Source organism: Saccopteryx leptura, chromosome 1 (assembly GCF_036850995.1).
Source record: "Saccopteryx leptura isolate mSacLep1 chromosome 1, mSacLep1_pri_phased_curated, whole genome shotgun sequence".
Lineage (NCBI taxonomy): Eukaryota > Metazoa > Chordata > Mammalia > Chiroptera > Emballonuridae > Saccopteryx > Saccopteryx leptura.
In genome coordinates, this window is record NC_089503.1 from 6,815,748 (window position 1) to 6,836,466 (window position 20,719).

Consider the following 20,719-nt stretch of genomic DNA (forward strand, 5'->3'; position numbering starts at 1 on the left):
AGTGAGATAACCCATTGTCATGAACTGCCGGCCCCCAACCCCCACTTCAGCAGGCCCTACAAGCATCGTCCATTGTGATGGTTAGTGACACCCCAGTCTTCTGATATCACCAAGGCAGCGGTTGCTCTCGCAGCACTTTGGACGCCTGAGCATCCCCGCCCCTTCCAGCCTGGTGATTGGCTAGTCCGGGAGGGGGGCCGAACTGACCTCCGATCCGCAGCGCCGTCACCAGGGGGCCCCGCCCCGTGTCGGGGAGGCTGGGAGCCAAGCCTGGGGCAGTTATTTACATGCGGCCTTGGGATTGGTTGCCTGGCTCCCGCGAGGGGGAGGGGAGAGGCAGCGCGTACTCGCGCGTGCGTGAGCTGGCGCGCGAGAAAGGGCCGGGTCGCGCCGAGGCTCGAGCGGCCTTCGCCATTTTGTAGGGCTCTCTCTGACGCGGGAGCCGTCGCCACCGCCGCCGCCACCCGGAGGTACCGAGGGGGTTCTGCGGGTGTGTGGGGAGCCCGAGAGCGGCCCGGGGCGGGCCGGGCCGGGCCTCAGCGGACGGAGATAACCCCAGGTTTGGATTCTTCTCTAGAGGAGGTCCCGGGAAGACAACGAGAGGAGGCGGGGCCGGGTCTCCGGAGGGGGCGGGGCAGGGGTCGGAGCGAGTCTTTGTTGGGGGCGAAGGAGATGGGAGTTGGGGGTCCCGGATTGGGGCCAAGGGAATCTTTTTATTGGTATTTTGAAAGGTAAAACCTCACGGGGGAGAGATGCACAAATTTCCCTCCAAAACCTTGTGACACTCAGAGATAGGTGCTTCTTGAAACTGGTTTGGGCTCTTCTCTTTATTGCCCCCCCCCCCCAAAGAGAATTTGAAGACGTGAAACAGCCTTGTTATTTAAATGCGCCTCGTTTCACGATGATGATGGAGAATGCAATGCATGCCGACCCTGGCCTGTTTGCATGTCACACGCACCTCACACTACTCATTAAGAACAAACCTTTCTCCCTCTGTTGAGGAAAAAAAAAAATCACGGACGTTTTTGTGAGGTTCTTGAAGGTACCAGGAACTGTGGAGGATTCAGCCACAGGCGGAGTGAGCTTGTCCGCTCCATCCCTAACTTTTGGAAATCTTGTTTCTTCTCCCTCAGGCTCTTGTCAGGATGGTGAAGCTCTTTATAGGAAACCTGCCGCGGGAGGCCACGGAGCAGGAGATCCGCTCACTCTTCGAGCAGTATGGGAAGGTGCTGGAATGTGACATCATTAAGAACTACGGCTTTGTGCACATAGAGGACAAGACGGCGGCGGAGGATGCCATCCGGAACCTGCACCACTACAAGCTGCACGGGGTAAACATCAACGTGGAAGCCAGCAAGAATAAGAGCAAAGCTTCCACCAAATTGCATGTGGGCAACATCAGTCCCACCTGTACCAACCAAGAGCTTCGGGCCAAGTTTGAGGAATACGGTCCAGTCATTGAATGTGACATCGTGAAAGATTACGCCTTCGTACACATGGAGCGGGCAGAGGATGCGGTGGAAGCCATCAGGGGCCTTGACAACACAGAGTTTCAAGGTGAACTGCTCTGGGGTCTGGGTGGCAGGACTGAGTGGGGTCTAGCTCAACACAGAGGCAAGAACACAGGATCATGGGGCTGGCAGGGTGGTGCCTTCCATTCTGTTTTAGCCAGAAAGAATAGGTTGTATGTTTATCACTCTTAAGCACGATTATCCCCTTTTCAGATTATCAAAAACTGCACAGAATCACGAACTGTGGGTAACTCTATCTTTCAGGCTTCACTCATTTCGGTGCTGTTGGAAGTTGAACCTACCTGGGCAAGGTAGTACTTCATGAGAGAAGGGAGGATGGCCTCTGGCTTACCTGTTGCTTTTTTTTTATGACCAGCAAGCCTTATTTGAGAGTGGAGTGTGTAGGATTTACACTCTTTACTGCCGTGGGTGATGAGTGGTGATGGGAAGGAGGAACAAAGGCATCTGGAGGAATCCCTGTGCTATAAATCTGGCTGGTGAATCTGGACTTGGGGGAGTATCTTGAGTGCTCATATATTTGTGCAGCTCAGGCAGAGCCAAGGACCATGCCATGGGCTACAGATGTTCCTCAACTTACAATAGAGTTATGTCCCAATAAATTCATTGTAACTCTACCATGCACTTAATACTACGCTGTAGAGTATTGTTTGCTTGCCCTTGTAGTTGTGTGGCTGACTAGGAGCTGGGGCTTGGGCAGCACTGCCCAGCATCATGAGAGGAATGCACGGCGTATTCCTGGCCCAGGAAAAAAATCAAAGTTCATAATACGGTTTCTACTGAGTGCATATAGCTTTCACACCACCATCAAAATGGACCGTCATGGGGGTAGGGGGTCTGTATTCTGCTCCACCTATTTAATCCTAAGGGAAAAAAGGAAATCCTAAAAATAATTAGGTTGAATGGGAACAATGGTTCTTCTGCGGAGGTCCCAGTAAGATGATAGAGTAAATAACATATTATTTACAGCAATAATAAAGACACCTGTGTTGTCATTAATACCACAGGAGGGTATCTAATGACTCTAGATAAGGGGTCCCCAAACTTTTTACACAGGGGGTCAGTTCACTGTCCCTCAGACCGTTGGGAGGGCCGGACTATTAAAAAAACTATGAACAAATCCCTATGCACACTGCACATATCTTACTTTAAAGTAAAAAAATAAAACGGGAACAAATACAATATTTAAAATAAAGAAGAAGTAAATTTAAATCAACAAACTGACCAGTATTTCAATGGGAACTATGCTTCTCTCACCACCAATGAAAGAGGTGCCCCTTCCGGAAGTGCGGCGGGGCCAGAAAAATGGCCTTAGGGGGCCGCATGCGACCTGCGGGCCCTAGTTTGGGGACCCCTGCTCTAGATTGTACAAATATGGTAGTATTTAGCCATATGTAGGTATTAAATTGAAATTAAGTAAAATTTCAGAGTCAGTTTCTCAGTTGTACACATTGCAGGCATGAGGTGAGTAGCTGTGGCATTAGCACAGATATGTAACATTTCAGTCATCATAGAACGTTCCATTGGACAGCACTGTTCTACAAGGATTTTGTTGACAGTATCATCTTAGACCAGTAGTCCTCAACCTTTTTTGAGCCACGGACCGTTTTTTTGGGGGGGAGGGGGAGGTTTGTATTTTTCTGAAGTTGGAAACGGGGGCAGTCAGACAGACTCCTGCATGCACCCTACTGGGATCCACTTGGCACGCCCACCAGTGGGCGATGCTCTGCCCATCTGGGGCGTTGCTCTGTTGTAACCAGAGCCATTCTAGCGCCTGAGGCAGAGGCCACGGAGCCATCCTCAGCTCCCGGGCCAACTTTGCTCCAATGGAGCCTTGGCTGCAGGAGGGGAAGAGAGAGACAGAGAGGAAGGAGAGGGGGAGGGGTGAAGAAGCAGATGGGCACTTCTCCTGTGTGCCCTGGCCGGGAATCGAACCCAGGACTTCTGCACGCCAGGCTGACACTCTACCACTGAGCCAACTGGCCAGGGCCTGAGCCACGGACCGGTTTAATGTCAGAAAATATTTTCACAGACAGGCCTTGAGGGTGGGACAGATAAATGTATCACGTGACCAAGACAAGCATCAAGAGTGAGTCTTAGACCGATGTAACAGAGGGAATCTGGTCATTTTAAAAAAATAAAACATCGTTCAGACTTAAATATAAATAAAACAAATAATGTAAGTTATTTATTCTTTCTTTGCAGACCGGTACCAGTCCGTGGCCCGGGGGTTGGGGACCACTGTCTTAGACCACATGTTTACAGCCACTTTTCAGGGTCATAAATTAACACTATTTTTTGTATCGAGTGCTATTAAAAGGGTTGTTAAGTTGTACTTAAGAGTCCTCTGCTAAACCTAGAAAAACAGTGAAAAAAAAATGGAAGAAGAGGAAAAGTTGGCCAGAAAAGGGTAAGAAAGTTTGCAAATAGTGGAGACTACAGACAGTGTGTATCAAGTACTCTGGTCAGCAGTGGTGCCCTGGCCTCTGGCTGCTCTTTAAAGGTTAGGGCAAAAGTCATAGCTACTTGCTGCCATTAACTAGTTGTATGACTTTGGACAAGTGTTTTAACCTCTCTGTGCTTCAAGTTCCCCACTTTAAAGTTGAGTTAGTGCTTCCCTGCAGTACCTCCCTCACAGGACGGTAGTGAGGCTAGAATATAGGGTATAGAGGTGAAAGTATTTTAACAGTAAAAACACTGGTGAAACAATGAGTGTTTCTGTTATGGTTAGAAACTTATTTAAAATGTGGTAGCTATTTATATTTTTTTTTTGTATTGTTTTGGAAAGCTTTGCACCTCAGGCGGCTTTAAAATATTCATGATTATTTTCATTTGGTAGGGGAGGGAATCATGAATGGAGAGTGGCAGAGATAAATGGGGGTTCTTGCTTGACAAGTAGCAAGAACACAATGGAAAAAGAATGCAGTTAAAGTCAGGTATAAACTGTGGAGATAGTCTAGTGTAATACTGCATGTTCTTACCTTTTTAATATACAGCTGAATAAAGGGATAGGGCAAAATATGTATATAGGAGTCGGTTCATTGGGGGAAGTGGGTTTGAGAGGAATGTGTGTTTTAATAAAGCAGGTTTAATTACTTTAGGAAATTGCTATATGAGTAACGCATGATCCGTAAGATTTTTTAAAATGTCATCAATGGAAAAGGAAAATGCTTTTTTTGGTTTTCATGTTCTTAGTCGGACGCCTCAGGAAAAGCACTCTACTCTGAGCTACACGTATAGGCATTTTTATAACCAGCTTTTTTTTCTCCAGATGACGAGAGAAACTTTAGCATTGGATAAATTGCAATTTTACAGAAAATACAATCTAGATACCAATTTATCACATTCTTCAATAGTTTTTTCAGCTAATGAGGTGACCTCTTAAGAATGTTACTTGAGGCATCTTTTGAACCTTTTTATGTTAATGACTGCAGTTTAGGCTTCTGCATTGGGTGACTTCTAAGAGAAAGCAGCAGAATCTGAGTTTACTTGGGTCCTTCAAGATCTGTTTCCTCGCCCCAGTGAACTGCACCCCTATTGAGTTATTAAAGAGTTTGTGTTGGAAAACCTTAAAGAAGCCTTCCCAAGTAACAATTCAGGCAGCTGAATTTGGTGTTCAGGTGTCTCCTGTTTTTCCCCCAATGTGTAACAAGCATTCAGTTGAAGTGTTGTTGGTGTGGTTCAGCTAAATCCTCAGTCTTCTGGATCCAGACACATGGTAGGAACTCAGCAGTTAGGACCCAAGTTGCTCACCTTAGTATTTTAATACTCTCTTATATTCTAGATTTCAGAGGGAAACACTTTTATTGAACTGGTTTTCTTGAAAATGTTGGCAGTGCATTTCAGTAACTTTTGAAGCTCTCAGAAAATCTTGAAGTTTTTGGCCTCTCCAAATGTAGGAGTGGTAGAATTTAATTTTCTTTCAGTTTTCTTTGCCCTGGTTCCTTAGGGTAATAGAGAAACACAGTATTTTTCTATTATGATAAGAACTTAAAATTAAAAGCCTAGTTATAATCTTTGAGAATACTGTGTGGAAAATACCTATCACTTCTATTACTGATCTTTTAGTTCTAGGTAAATATTTGTACCTAAGTCCTTTTCATAGTCACAAGAGGTAGATTTTGCTACAGATGTTTATAAACTTAGAAGTTATACTCTCTAATTAAAATGGGTAAAGACTAAACATAGTAATAACAGAAACATGAAAAAAATCACTGAACTTTGTTTCTGAAAAAAAGGAAAAAGAAATGCACCCAGAATCTATAAAGAGCAAGTTAAATTGAATTTTTATTTCCCCTTAAAAGTGTACTTCTAGGCCCTGGCCGGTTGGCTCAGCGGTAGAGCGTCGGCCTAGCGTGCGGAGGACCCGGGTTCGATTCCCGGCCAGGGCACACAGGAGAAGCGCACATTTGCTTCTCCACCCCTCCACCGCGCCTTCCTCTCTGTCTCTCTCTTCCCCTCCCGCAGCCAAGGCTCCATTGGAGCAAAGATGGCCCAGGCGCTGGGGATGGCTCTGTGGCCTCTGCCCCAGGCGCTAGAGTGGCTCTGGTCGCAACATAGTGACCCCCAGGATGGGCAGAGCATCGCCCCTGGTGGGCGTGCCGGGTGAATCCCCGTCGGGCGCATGCGGGAGTCTGTCTGACTGTCTCTCCCTGTTTCCAGCTTCAGAAAAATGCAAAAAAAAAAAAAAAAAGTGTACTTCTAAGTCTCTGGATTGACTGCTTTTTAGATTGGCATGGTTACTCTGATTTCTGAATTGGAGCACAGTTTGTGTATGTCACACAGGTGAATGTCGTCATGCATGGTTAAAAGACAAGTAATTTGTAATCCTTCAGTCTAAATTATAGCACATTCTACATTTGTGATGTAAACTTGGACAAAAATCTGTGTGTTTCTGTTCTATGCGTAGTTAGGATGTGACCCTCAATATCTAAGAATTAGAGTATTTAAATCTCTGAAAACAGTGGGATGGCTGAGTGCTGCTCTCAGGGACTTTTTGCCATTTGGTATCTGTTGATGGTATCAGTGGTGATGGTGGATGCTGCCTTTCTGCTAGCAGCTGGAAGTCAAAACCTGAGCACTTTTGTTTCCGCTAAAGAAAGGGTTTTAAGTTGGAGGCAGCAACTACTGAAAACTGGGGTGGTAGGAATCTTAGACATTGGGCAGAAATGAGTTTGACTAAAGTGATACTACTGCACTAACCGGCTCCCCTCTCAGGGTCAGTGCATGGCGCTGTTCTGAATCGGGCTGTTTCCAACAGGATGGTGGAGCACGAGGCCTCCTATCGCATAACTGCATCCAGAACAAGGTCTGTCACAGAGCAACCTGCTCATCGCGGAGGGGGGATTTGTTCTGAGCAGTCCTTAAGAGTGATGCGAAGCCCCTGTTCCCTACAGACGTACTGGCTGTGTTTTGGCTACAGTTTGAAAAGCACTGACTTGATCTCCAAAGTCTTATGCAGTTTGGGACTAAAGACTGCCAAAAATATCCTTTTCTCGCACTGCTTTTAAAGACCTTGGATGGGCCCTGGCCGGTTGGCTCAGTGGTGGAGCATTGGCCTGGCGTGCGGGGGACCTGGGTTCGATTCCCAGCCAGGGCACACAGGAGAAGCGCCCATTTGCTTCTCCACCTCCACCCCCACCCCCCCCCCTTCCTCTCTGTCTCTCTCTTCCCCTCCCGCAGCCGGGGCTCCATTGGAGCAAGGATGGCCCGGGCGTTGGGGATGGCTCCTTGGCCTCTGCCCCAGGCGCTAGAGTGGCTCTGGTCGCAACAGAGCGACGCCCCGGAGGGGCAGAGCATCGCCCCTGGTGGGCGTGCCGGGTGGATCCCGGTCGGGCGCATGCGGGAGTCTGTCTGACTGTCTCTCCCCGTTTCCAGCTTCAGAAAAATACAAAATAAATAAATAAATAAATAAATAAATAAAATAATAAAAAATAAAGACCTTGGATGCTTTCATCTGTAAGGGCTTGATGGTATACAAACGCAGGGTGAAGAGTATTTCTTCTCTTAGCTGTTCCAACTGCTGGTCATTCCCTGGATGTGGCTTCTTCGTATGGGTGCCCAAAGGACTTTAGACAAATGCTGCATTTTTCTAACAAGTAGATAATCCCCTACAAAGAATCATAAACTACCTGGCAGGATAATCATTTCATTGCATGGGAGCACACAGTTTCTAAGAAACCAGTACTGTTTCAAGATCTAATTCTTGCTGTTGAGAGAGAGACCTTGGTCAAGTAGTTTTCTTTTCCACAGTAGGCATGGATTCACCCTTGCTGAAAAAAGTGGGGGTGGGATTGGAATCTGGAGGGTCTTAAAACTTCTAGATGTACCAGAGGTAAAGCCTGTGAGCCAGGTCTGATTCGTGAGCCCAGCTTAGCCTTCTGTGACTGCTGCAGTATGGCTGGAGGGAACAGCGGACAGAAGTTGGCGGTGTTCTTCCAGCTGCAGTGAACGGTCAGGCCTAATGTGACCCTGAATTAATCGGGGAGAGGTTGGTAAGGTGCTTTCCAAATATGGCATAACTGAAGTTTCATTGGATGTTTGATTTGGAAGAATTGACCAGGTTTTGAATTGTTCAAATCACACAGCCCCATTAAAGATAAATTGCTCAATCTTAGCAGTGAAAAGTGGAAACTTTCATTTTCAAAACTTTCAAAAAGGAAAGTTGTAGAGACAGAAGTTGGAGGGAATCTGGTCTACTTGGTATAAGTAGAAAGTATTTACTGGTCTCTGAGGACTTAAATTTTCTAGCTCTTATCTGAATTAAAACTTCAACTTCTTTTGGAGGGGATTGCTGAAACCGTCTCTGCAGTGTTTGTTTGTATGTGTGTCTTATGCCGATTGGTTTACTTTCACTTTGGGGAGGATAAAGAATGTCAGTGAGTTATAATAAATCTGTTGTCTGTTTCCTCAAGGCAAAAGAATGCACGTGCAGTTGTCTACCAGCCGCCTTCGGACTGCCCCTGGGATGGGAGACCAAAGTGGCTGCTATCGGTGTGGGAAAGAGGGGCACTGGTCCAAAGAGTGCCCAGTAGATCGTACGGGTCGTGTGGCAGACTTTACTGAGCAGTATAATGAGCAGTACGGAGCAGTGCGCACGCCTTACACCGTGGGCTACGGGGAATCCGTGTATTACAACGATGCGTATGGAGCGCTTGACTACTATAAGCGGTACCGGGTCCGCTCTTATGAGGCGGTGGCAGCGGCGGCGGCAGCATCTGCATACAACTATGCAGAGCAGACCATGTCCCATCTGCCTCAAGTCCAGAACACAGCTATGCCCAGTCACCTCAACTCCGCTTCTGTTGATCCATACGACCGACACTTGTTACCAAACTCGGGTCCTGCCGCCACCTCTGCTGCTCTGGCTGCTGCCGCTGCCACCCCTTCCTCCTATTACGGAAGGGACAGGAGCCCCCTTCGTCGTGCTACAGCTGTGCTCCCCCCAGTTGGAGAGGGCTACGGTTATGGGCCAGAGAGTGAGCTGTCACAGGCTTCAGCGGCCTCACGGAATTCTCTATATGACATGGCCCGGTATGAGCGGGAGCAGTATGTGGACCGAGCACGGTACTCAGCCTTTTAAAAACTGGAGGTGAGAGTGGGGTGGGGGTGGTGAAGAGGTCCCTTGGGAGAGAGCTGTACAGCAAAAACACCACCTTTCTGCTGTCAGGGCAGTAGTGTCCGAAAGGCATAAATTACACGCTAGCCTCAAATATGCCTTTAGCGTAAGCCCGAGGTTCATTTGGTCTGTTGAAGTTTTAGTGTATGACTCCAACCATTTTGTTCCTTCTGAGAAAACAAACTCAGTTTGTTGGTGAGACTATTGTTCTTGAGTCAAGTGTAAGCAGATCTGGGTTTCAGAAGCATGATTTAAGAGAACTAATATTTGATGAGTGCCCTGTGTTTGTTTTATCATTTAATCTACACAATAATAATCCTTTAAGATATGCTGTTTTACAGAGAGGGAACTAAGTCTCAGAGAGGTTAAGTACTAAAGTCAACTGGTAATTGAGAGGTAGAGGCAGAATTCAGACTCAGGCCTGGCTGATTTCTAAACCTAGTCTCTTTCCACTCAAGTCACTGTGGTGTAAGCTGAAGAGTACCTGTTCAGGAGTTAGTGAAGTCACGGTGAGAATTTTAACTAGAACTTCAGACTTCCAGTTGGCTAAGTAAGCTACTTAGGTCATTATTAGCCTTTATCAGAGAAACTCTTCTAATATATAGCTGTGAGCCAGATAAAGTTCTGTAAAGTTTAGGTGTTTAGTAATAAGACACTTGCTTGAAAGCAGAATGTTTGATGCCCCAGTCCCATCAGTCCTTTCCTTGCTAGTAATCGGAGTGTCTCCTACATGGGCATTTAAGCTGTATCTTTGTGTAGCCAGAGATGCTGTCATGTAAGCCTGATGCTTCCTGTTTTTTTCCAGAAGTTTTTATTGTTTTTGTTTGAGAAACATTCAAGGAACTAGATAATCAGGTAATTTTTTGATATATATATAAAATCCCATTAGTGGAGACCCTGAGAATTTAATTTTTCCTACTTCAGAAAATGTACGCCAAAGATGTTAGAATCTAGACTGATAAATTTCTTTATTCAGGTGAAAATGGTGTCATGACAACTTTTATTCTCATGGTTTTCCTTGTACCCTGAAATTGAGAGTCAGTTGAACGGGAGACCTAGTAGCAATGTTAAATTTAGTTACCACTGAGTTTCCAGGGTTCCTAACTTACTCCTTTGGCATGTTTAGAAGAAAACAGGAATTTGCCATTTTTCATAGTGAGAAGCAAATACAGCATGAACTTGTGACAAGTGATATCCTGTATGACCATGACAAGGCTGGGATCTCCTGAGACCACTGTATAGCAGTGTGCACTCGTGCGCATGAAGTGGATAACCTTACAACTTATAGTTTGCTATTTTTACTTTTAATGCAGCTGAGTCTGCCATGAAGTGGGATATGGCTCTAAAGTTGGAATTACCTATCAGATAACTTATTCCTCTTGAATGTTTCAAAGCTAAGTATTAAATTAGCATATGTGGTATTTAAAGGGTATTGCCTAAGTATTTTAAAATGAATTTTGACTGCAAGCAGTGGTTGTTCAACTAACCTTTTTAGTGATGACTTTTAAAGAAACTTACCTTCCAGGTGTGAACCTCAAATGGACTGAATAACCCTGAGTTGGTTGCAGTCCCAGGAGCCTGATGTTAATGAGGCTGCCAGGATGAAACACTCCAGAGCTGTTGGGATCCAAATTCGGGTCTCACCCTGGCAGAACTGATTCAAGAACGTCACAACTTTTGAAGTCGTTTGGCACAGATCAAGACCAAGATTTGGCCCTTTGTCTGTAATAAGTAGAGGAGCTTGGTGTGAGTTAACTTTTCTTTCCCCCCAGCCATTGGTGTCTGGAGCTTCCATCATCAATGGAAGAATTAAGATAATTTTATGATTTCATCTTTTGATTTGGTAAGGGAGATGTGTCAAATATGGGAACTATTAGAGTTTTGGCTCTCAATCTAAGATGACATATACAGGTATGTTGGAGGGTAAATGAATACTCCTTGATATTTTTGAAAATTTGTTTACTATGAAAGATTAAAATGAAACAGATTTAGAATAAATAGTGCAGTTGGCCATATTTGAGATCTTGGCATCTTCTGCTTTTTCTGGACCCAGAAATTAAACTACAGTTCTTAATAATATCTGTATGCCCTTTGGCACAGTGACAGTAGCCTTGTATCACAGAAGATTGTCTTGCCTAAAAGATGGATAAAAAATGAGAAATATATATTTATCACCAACACAGCAGTCTTCCAGATACATTGCTTCTTGTTCTATTGTAGCTAGAAGGAGATTGCTCTATGTAGTCATAATAGACTCCTGGGTAATACTGGGCTATGTCTGATCCAGTCTGACTTGGTTTTGTTTTGTTCTTTGTTCTTCTCCCCCCGGAATACAGGACAGAACCGGGGCCCTTGTACTCGGAGCCGAGCCGCTGTCCAGGCACTGTGTAAGCCTCTTGTGTTGTGCTCTCTTTCAGGTAGGATAATTGCGGACTGAACCCTCAGGCTGCGGTCATATAGGAGAACTTGCTCTGCGCGGTCCCCTTTGCCGGGATGTTTCCATTGCTTCATGTTTCAGTAAACAAAGGAGTTTGTGACCAACTATGTTTTCTTTCTTAATTTAATTCTTCTAAGTTGACTTTTCTTTCTTCCTGATACGAGTCTCTGTAGCCTTTCACTGTTCGTTACATTCTCAGCCTCTGAGCAGCCCTAGGTAAGGATTATGCTGGCATCCCCTTTCCTGTACAGTGGAACCCCTCTTATCTTGCTTTCCTTGGGAGTTGAACCCTTCTCTCTGTTTACGCAACATCTCCTTACCCTTTAAAATGACCATGTAGTGGCAAGCAGCCTTTTCTGTTAGCTCTGGACTTGAACATTGAAGCTAATCTTTTGAAATTGCTAGGACCACTGGGGTGGGAGTGGGAGGTGTTTTGTTTGTTTTTTTAATGTCTGACCTGTGATCGTGATATAGCATTAGCTGAAATTTAGCCTTGTTTTATTCCACTCCTTTTTTTTTTTTTTTAATATTTTGACAAATAAACATTTTTAACACTAAAGTATCTTCCTGTGCTTTTGTGACTTTACAACCAGTTATCTTCTGGTTCTTTCTCAGTTGTGCTTAAAGTACAAAATTCAAATGAATCAGTGTCTGAAATTTAGATATAGAAGGAAGGATTTAGTGAGATAAGTAACATGGCCTCAGCAAAAGGTGGAGAGTTAGCATCTTGAGACATTTATAAACATGCTTTTCTTTCTCTCTCTTTATTGGTTTAGAGAGAAAAGAAAGAAGAGGGGAGAGAAACATCAATTTGTTCTACTTATATATGCATTCATTGGTTGATTCTTGCATGTGCCCTAAGCAGGGATTGAACCTGCAACCTTACCATATCAGGACTACCAAAGCTCTATAACCAACTGAGGTACCCAGCCAGGGTGCTCCTTTCTAAATAACCAGAGCTATGTTTTCCAGTTTAAAGGCTAGCAAACCCAGATTAGTAGTGATAGAAGCAAGCCCCACAGAGAGAGAGAAGCCTGCATCAGCAAAAGGTTTAGCCACAGGACCTATCAGGTTGACTCCATTTGACTTCATAGTGTATGTTTGTTTAGTCACTTATGAATTATTTTAATATTCCACTAGGTGTTAATATTCTACTAGGATTAGACTTTGGCTAAAATGAGTCAGATAGTTATGCTAGATCAAAAGAAGAGAAACAGCCTGACCGGGCGGTGGCACAGTGGATAGAGCGTATAACTGGGATGTGGAAGACCCAGGTTCGAGACCCCCGAGGTCACCAGCTTGAGCGAGGGCTCATCTGGTTTGAGCAAAAGCTCACCAGCTTGAGCCCAAGGTCGCTGGCTCGAGCAAGGGGTTACTCGGTCTGCTGAAGGCCCGCGGTCAAGGCACATATGAGAAAGCTAGTAATGAAAAACTAAAGTGTCACAATGCACAACGAAAAACTAATGATTGATGCTTCTCATCTCTCCATTCCTGTCTGTCTGTCCCTGTCTATCCCTCTCTCTGACTCTCTGTCTCTGTAAAAAAAAAGAAAAGAAAAAAAAGAGAGAAACGGCCTGACCTGTGGTGGCACAGTGGATAAAGCGTCAACCTAGAATGCTGAGGTTGCCGGTTCAAAACCCTGGGCTTGCCTAGTCAAGGCACATATGAGAGTTGATGCTTCCTGCTCCTCCCTCCCCTTCTCTCTCTCTCTTTCTCTCTATCCCTCACTCTCTCTCCTCTCTAAAAATTAATAAAGAAAAAATTAAAAAAAAAAAAAGAAAAGAAACAATACAGTGGTACCTTGAAATACGAGCAGACCAACCTACGAAATTTTTAAGTTAGGAGCTGCAACTTGGTATTTTTGTTTGAGATCCAAGCGAAATTCCGAGATACGAGTCGTGATTCAGGAAGCTGTCGCTAGGTAAGGATTATATGGGTCTAGTATCAGCAGCACACCACCAGCATCTCGTTCTTTCTCACGTGTTACCCGCAGAATCAAGTTGAATCTCACACGCTGTACTTGTTCTTGCATCATTTTTGCATTTTTTACTAACTTTTTTTGTGTGCTGTCATGGGGCCAAAGAAAGCGAGTGTAAAGGACAGTGGTGAGAAGAAGAGAATGACATCGATTTAAGTAAGGTAAAAAATAATAGAAAAACATGAGTGTGGTGTACGAGTGATTGAACTGGCAAGGCTGTACAACCACAATACATCTAAAATTTGTTCCATCCTTAAACAAAAGGGTGCCATCAAAAGCGCAAATCCAGCAAAAGGAACTACAGTTCTGTCCCAATTAAGGACAAATATCCATGAAGAAATGGAGAAGCTTCTGCTGGTGTGGGTGAAAGAAAGAGCTGGCAGGAGATACAGTGACTGTAATATGCGAAAAAGCACGTATTATTTACGGCGACTTGAAGAAGAAAGAACCATCAACCTCAAAAGAGGCAGCAGAAGATAACGTTTAAGGCAGGTCACGGCTGGTTTGAAAATTTCAAGAAATCTGGCATCCACTCGGTGGTGAGGCATGGTGAAGCTGTGAGTGCTGATGGAGTACATTGCACATTTTGCTGTGCTTATCGCAAAGGAAGGCTACATCCCCAAACAAGTGTTCAACTATGACAAAACAGGATTGTTTTGGAAAAAAATGCTCCGAGGACTTTCATCACTGCAGAGGAGAAGCTGCCAGGCCATAAACCCGTGAAGGACCATCTGACCCTTGCATTGTATGCAAATGCTAGTGATGACTGTAAAGTAAAGCCACTGCTAGTCTATCATTCTGAAAATCCTCGAGCCTTTAAGACTCACAAGATTCTTAAAAGAAAAACTGCAGGTTATGTGGCGCGCCAATGCTAGGGCATGGGTTACGCAGCAATTTTTTTATTGAATGGATAACTCTTGTCTTTGGTCCTACAGTGAAGAAATGTCTTTTTTATTTTTATTTTTTTTTTTTTTACAGGGACAGAGAGAGAGAGAGAGGGATAGATAGGGACAGACAGGAACGGAGAGAGATGAGAAGCATCAATCATCAGTTTTTCATTGGGACTCCTTAGTTGTTCATCGATTACTTTCTCATATGTGCCCTGACCGCGGGCCTTCAGCAGACGAAGTAACCCCTTCTTGCTTGAGCCAGTGACCTTGGGTCCAAGCTGGTGAGCTTTTTTTGGCTCAAGCCAGATGAGCCCGCGCTCAAACTGGCAACCTTGGGTTCTTGAACCTGGGTCCTTCCGCATCCCAGTCCGACGTTCTGTTCACTGCGCCACCACCTGGTCAGGCAATGTGAAGAAATATCTTCAAGAAAATAAACTCCCAATGAAAGCATTACTAATCCTTGATAATGCTCCAGTCCACCCACCTGGTCTTGAAGACGACGTTCTCGATGAGTTCAAATTCATGAAAGTCCTCTACCTCCCACCCAACACTACTTCAATCTTGCAACCTATGGATCAGCTGGTCATTTCCAACTTTAAAAAGCTTTACACAAAGCACTTGTTCTGCTGCTGCTTTGAGGTGACTGAGAATACAGTTCTAACCCTTGGAGAGTTTTGGAGAGATGGCTACAACATCATGATATGTTTATGCATTATTGACTTGGCATGGCAAGAGGTTACAAGAAGAATCTTGAACTCAGCATGGAAAAAGTTATGGCCTGATTTTGCAGACAGGGACTTTGAAGGATTCGAATCAGAGACCGAGACCCAAGACCGAGGTAGAAGCGTTGGAGATCGTGTCTCTCAGAAAGTCGATGGGTCTGGAGGTAGATGAGGGTGATGTAAACGAGCTCATCAAGGAACATGAGGAGGAACTCTCAACTGAGGAGTTGAAGGAGCTACAGATGATGCAACATACAGAGCTTCTGCAAGAGATTAGTAGTGAGGAGGAGGTAGAGTTGGAGGAAGTGATTTCTACAAGTGAAATTAAAGACATGCTAGCAATGTGGGAGAAGCTTTCAAGTTTCATTGAAAAAAAACCCCCAGAAAAAGTTTCAACTGGTCATGCTTCAGCACTTTTTAATGACACTTGTTTGTCACATTTCTGTAACATTTTAAAAGACAGGCAAAAGCAAACCTCTTTGGATAGATTTTTATTCAAAAGTCCTGTAAGTGAAAGTGCAGCCAAAAGGGCAAAAACAGGTGATGATTAAATGAAAAATACGTAATGTTAAGCTTTGCTTAAGTTTCAAGTTAAGAAAGTACATTTTTGGCCCTGGCCGGTTGGCTCAGCGGTAGAGCGTCGGCCTAGCGTGCGGAGGACCTGGGTTCGATTCCCGGCCAGGGCACACAGGAGAAGCGCCCATTTGCTTCTCCACCCCTCCGCCGCGCCTTCCTCTCTGTCTCTCTCTTCCCCTCCCGCAGCCAAGGCTCCATTGGAGCAAAGATGGCCCGGGCGCTGGGGATGGCTCCCTGGCCTCTGCCCCAGGCACTAGAGTGCCTCTGGTCGCATGGCAGAGCGACTCCCCAGAGGGGCAGAGCATCGCCCCCTGGTGGGCAGAGCATCGCCCCCTGGTGGGCAGAGCGTCACCCCATGGTGGGCGTGCCGGGTGGATCCCGGTCGGGCGCATGCGGGAGTCTGTCTGACTGTCTCTCCCTGTTTCCAGCTTCAGAAAAATGCAAAAAAAAAAAAAGAAAGTACATTTTTTTTACAATTAAGTTTTTGTGGTTCCATTTTAGGAAAGTGCAGTTTTAGTTTTGTTTAAAGTAAATGCAGTTTTAGTTTACATTTAGTGTTAAAGTGCAATTTTAGTTTAAGTGTCTACAGTGCCTGCATCCCTTCCTCCCTCCCTCCTTCTCCGCCATTTACCTCCGTTAGCCACACTCATCTGTCTCCAAGGTAAGAATACAGTACTAAGTAACTTTTTTTTCATTTCATATATTTTGTTAGGCATTGGTAAAGTATACATGTGTGTTTCTTAATTAAAAACATGTCTTTTTTCGTAATTTAGGATGGTTTGGGGATGTTTCACAGGGCTGGAATGGATTAAATCTATTTGTTATTTTAAATGGGAGAAGTTTGTTTGATATACAAATTGACTGATGAGCTCGGTTACAGAACTAATCAAACTCGTATCTCAAGGTACCACTGTATTTTGAGCAGAAAAGCAAAGAAGAAGGTATTAATGATTGGCAGTGTCATTCTACAATGAGATATGTCCTCTAGAATTTTTTCTAAGGATTTATAGGTGTTATATTTTACTACCATTACTTAGATTCCCATAAATAAGTTTAATGATCGACTCAACCTTAAGCTTTATTGATTCCTGTCAACCTTAAGCTTTATTGATTCCTGTATGGAAATACTGATGTGGATTCCGACTGCCTGTGAATACAATTAGAAGCATTTTTCCGTATATTTTATATGTAAAATAATCCTGACATAGGTGAAGCAAAACTTTTCTCTTTTTTGGGAGGTAGGATACAACAACCTAGAGCAGGGATCCCCAAACTTTTTACACAGGGGGCCAGTTCACTGTCCCTCAGACGGTTGGAGGGCCGGACTATAAAAGAAACTGAACAAATCCCTATGCACACTGCACATATCTTATTTTAAAGTAAAAAAACAAAACGGGAACAAATACAATATTTAAAATAAAGAACAAGTAAATTTAAATCAACAAACTGATCAATATTTCAATGGGAACTATGGGCCTGTTTTTGGCTAATGAGATGGTCACTTTCCGGTTCCATATTTGTCACTGCTAGCCGTAACAAGTGATATGATGCACTTCCGGAGCCGTGATGCGTGCGTCCCGCATCACTGTACATGAGCGACGCCGTGCTTTGAAGACCGCCACATACAGTACTCTCACTGACCACCAATGAAAGAGGAGGTGCGCCCCTTTGGAAGTGCGGCGGGGGCCGGATAAATGGCTTCAGGGGGCCGCATGCGGCCCGCGGGTCGTAGTTTGGGGACCCCTGACCTAGAGGCTAACCTATCAGTGCATATGTACACAAAGCCTTTTTTAACTTATACATTCCCCAAGGAAGCAGGATTGTCCGTTGTGGGATTTCCTTGTGATTGATCTGCAATACCAGGCAGAGCAAAAAAAAATGTTAGGTTTTGTTGACCTCACCAAAGTCTCCCATTTGTGCTAATTTAACGTAGCAGTTTAACGTCTTGATTTCTATCTCAGGACAAGCAAGAAAAAAAAATACTGGATTCTGCAAAACACATCAGCATGTCCAATAAAAGTATGGGTAATGTTGGAAGTATTCTATATCTGTGCTGTCCACTTTATAGTGACTAAGTATTTAAAATGTGTCTAACCCTGGCCAGACAGCTTGGTTGGTCAGAGCACCATCCCAATGCCTGTTCAGTTTCCAGTCAGGGCACATAAAAGAACAGATTGATGTGTGTGTGTCTCTCTCTCAAATCAATAAATAAAACATGGCTAGTGAAGCTGAGAAACTGGATTTTTAATCTTACAATTAGCCACATGTGACTAGTGGCCACTGTATTGGACAGCATGGTTTTAGATGGTAAAATAAGTTCCTTATATGAGGAGGAAAAAAAGCCTTGCAGAATTATATTTTTTCCCTTAGAAAATCCTTTCATTCCCCCAGAGTGTTGACCCAGCGTGTGGAAGTCCCGAGTTCGATTTCCAGCCAGGGCCTAGAGACAAACCTGCTCAAGCTCTGCATTTAGGGTCTCCAAGCTAACAGGCCCTCTTATCAAACAGTCCCACCATCTCTGCTTTTCCTTACTGCTGGATACTATGGGGTGGGGCAAGACTCCAGACCTAGCAGCAGCCACCTACAAATCCTCTGGTCCTGTGGTGGCACTGTCTGTAGAATAGTTGGTGACTATTAAGACAATGAGTAGATGGGGTAAGGGCAGAGCATAGTATATACCAAGAGGAACATGTCACTCAAATGACAGCTTCCATATATACATTTATTATCAAATGCTTGTTCTGTGTGAGGCATTGGAACCAAGCTCCTGACTCCTAGCTTAAAATTTTGTTGAGGGAGTCAATGAGAAAGCAAACAAAAAGGGGGGCCTAGCACAGAATACACAAAGTGGGTGTAACGGGTAAATGGAAAGGGGCACTGACTTAGAGATGAACAGGAAAAGCCCTCTGATGCTTGATTCTGAAGCTAAGAACTGAAGGGTAAGAAATGACCCCTAAAATTGTCCAGGGGAAGGTTCTTCCAGGTACAAAAAAAAGGTCTTGAAGCAGGACAGTATTGGGAGTATGATTAGAAAGAGGTGGCTGAGGAAAGTCCTGAGAAACACAAGTGCGGGGTAGAGGCCAGATATTTCTAAGTACTTCAGACCAAGATAGGGAATTGCTTTTTCTTTTTTCTTTTTTTTTTCTTTTTTTTGTATTTTTCCAAAGTGAGAAGCAAGGGTGGGGGTGCCAGACAGACTCCCGCATGTGCCCGACCAGGATCCACCCAGCATGCCCACCAGGGGGAGATGCTCTGCTGCAGTCTGAGCCATTCTAGAGCCTGAGGCGGAGGCCATGGAGCCGTCCTCAGCGCCTGGGCCAACTTTGTTCCAATGGAGCCTTGGCTGCAAGAGAGGAAGAGAGAGGTAGAAAGGAGACAGGGAAGGGTAGAGAAGCAGATGGGCGCTTCTCCTGTGTGCCCTGGCTGGGAATCGAACCCAGGACTTCCACATGCTGGGCCAACACTCAACCACTGAGCCAACCAGCCAGGGTTGGCTTTTTATTTTAAACACAAAGGGAAGCTGCTGAAAGATTTTAAGTTATGGAATGACAATCTGATTTAGTTATCAGTACCATCCCAGCTGAGTGAAAATTAAAGTGAAGGAAGATACGACAAGGAAAAAGAAATGAGATGCCAGTAGGCAGCCACTGTAGTAAGTGTAAGTCCTACAGGATAATTGTGTGGTTGTGACTATGATTGTGGCCAAGATGATAAAAGAAGTTAATGGCCCTGGCCTGCTGGCTTAATGTTAAAGCACTGGCCTTCTATGTGGATGTCCCAGGTTCAATTCCTGGTCTGCTTCTCCTGTGTGCCCTGGGCAGGTGCTGAGGATGGCTCAGTGGAGCCTCTGCCTTAAGTGCTAAAAATAGTTCGGTTGTGAGCATGGCCTCAGATGGGTAGACTCTACCAGTAGAGCACCACTGCCAGGTGGATCCTTGTAGGGGCGCAAGCAGGAGTCTGTCTTACTCTCTCCCCTCCTCTCATTTGGAAAAAAAATAAATAAGTGGCAACCTTTGATATCATACAGTATATGGTAAAGACCAGATGAGGAATGAGAAACAAGGGAAAAATCAAGGATGATTACTGGGATCTGGCTGGAGCTGCTACATAAAAGGTAATACCATTTAAAGAGAAGGGGATAATGGAGAAATTATGTACTGTATTGCACACATAACAGGTTTGAGATGTATTAAGAGAACTCTCAAGGACAGCAGACCCTTATTCAATGTCGTTTTGTTATGACACTCAAGAGATAGCCATAAGAACTTAACTCTAATACCTTTTTAATATCAATTTGCCTATGGTAAAACTGGTTTCACTATACATTGTATTGCCACATATCTAAGAAACTCAATTACATTAAGTGAGGACTTCCTTTAGGTCTTCGGATCTCTGATCTTTGAGCAAAGGAGAGGTTTGGGACAAGAGATGTAAATTTGAGTCTTCAGCATCTAGAGATCAAAATATGAGAGCCTCAAATGCAAGCCACATATGTAATCTGAAAACTTCTAATGTCCAATTTAGCAAAGTAAACAGAAACAGGTAATATTAACTATATATATATATATATATTTATTTATTTTTTTGTATTTTTCTGAAGCTGGAAACGGGGAGAGATAGTCAGACAGACTCCCACATGCGCCCGACCGGGATCCACCTGGCACGCCCACCAGGGGCAACGCTCTGCCCACCAGGGGGTGATGCTCTGCCCCTCCGGGGCGCCGCTCTGCCATGACTAGAGCCACTCTAGCGCCTGGGGCAGAGGCCAAGGAGCCATCCCCAGCACCCGGGCTATCTTTGCTCCAATGGAGCCTTGGCTGCGGGAGGGGAAGAGAGAGAGAGGAAGGAGGGGGGCGGGGGGCGGAGAAGCAAATGGGCGCTTCTCCTATGTGCCCTGGCCGGGAATCGAACCCAGGTCCCCCGCACGCCAGGCCGACGCTCTACCGCTGAGCCAACCGGCCAGGGCCTA

At 44.8% G+C, this 20,719-nt stretch overlaps 1 protein-coding gene across 9 annotated transcripts in view; it reads left to right on the plus strand.

The window, feature by feature from the left end:
• Window positions 1-345: 345 nt before the first annotated feature.
• Window positions 346-20,719, plus strand: part of LOC136385053 (RNA-binding protein 4B) — a 32,996-nt gene continuing 12,622 nt past the window's right edge. Inside the window, exons 1-5 of one of the 9 annotated variants that reach the window (XR_010747722.1) lie at window positions 346-470; window positions 1,134-1,557; window positions 8,444-9,120; window positions 10,673-10,893; window positions 11,484-11,688. Coding sequence is in view for 8 of the 9 variants with exons in the window: in XM_066355909.1 (XP_066212006.1) it covers window positions 1,146-1,557; window positions 8,444-9,111 (1,080 nt within the window). In the remaining variant the exon portion in view is untranslated. Of the gene's footprint in view, window positions 471-1,133; window positions 1,558-1,775; window positions 2,320-6,746; window positions 6,838-6,925; window positions 7,355-8,443; window positions 9,121-10,672; window positions 10,894-11,483; window positions 11,689-20,719 lie in introns of those variants that run through there. The other 8 variants (XM_066355909.1, XM_066355985.1, XM_066356236.1 and 5 more) reach the window with 8 other exon arrangements.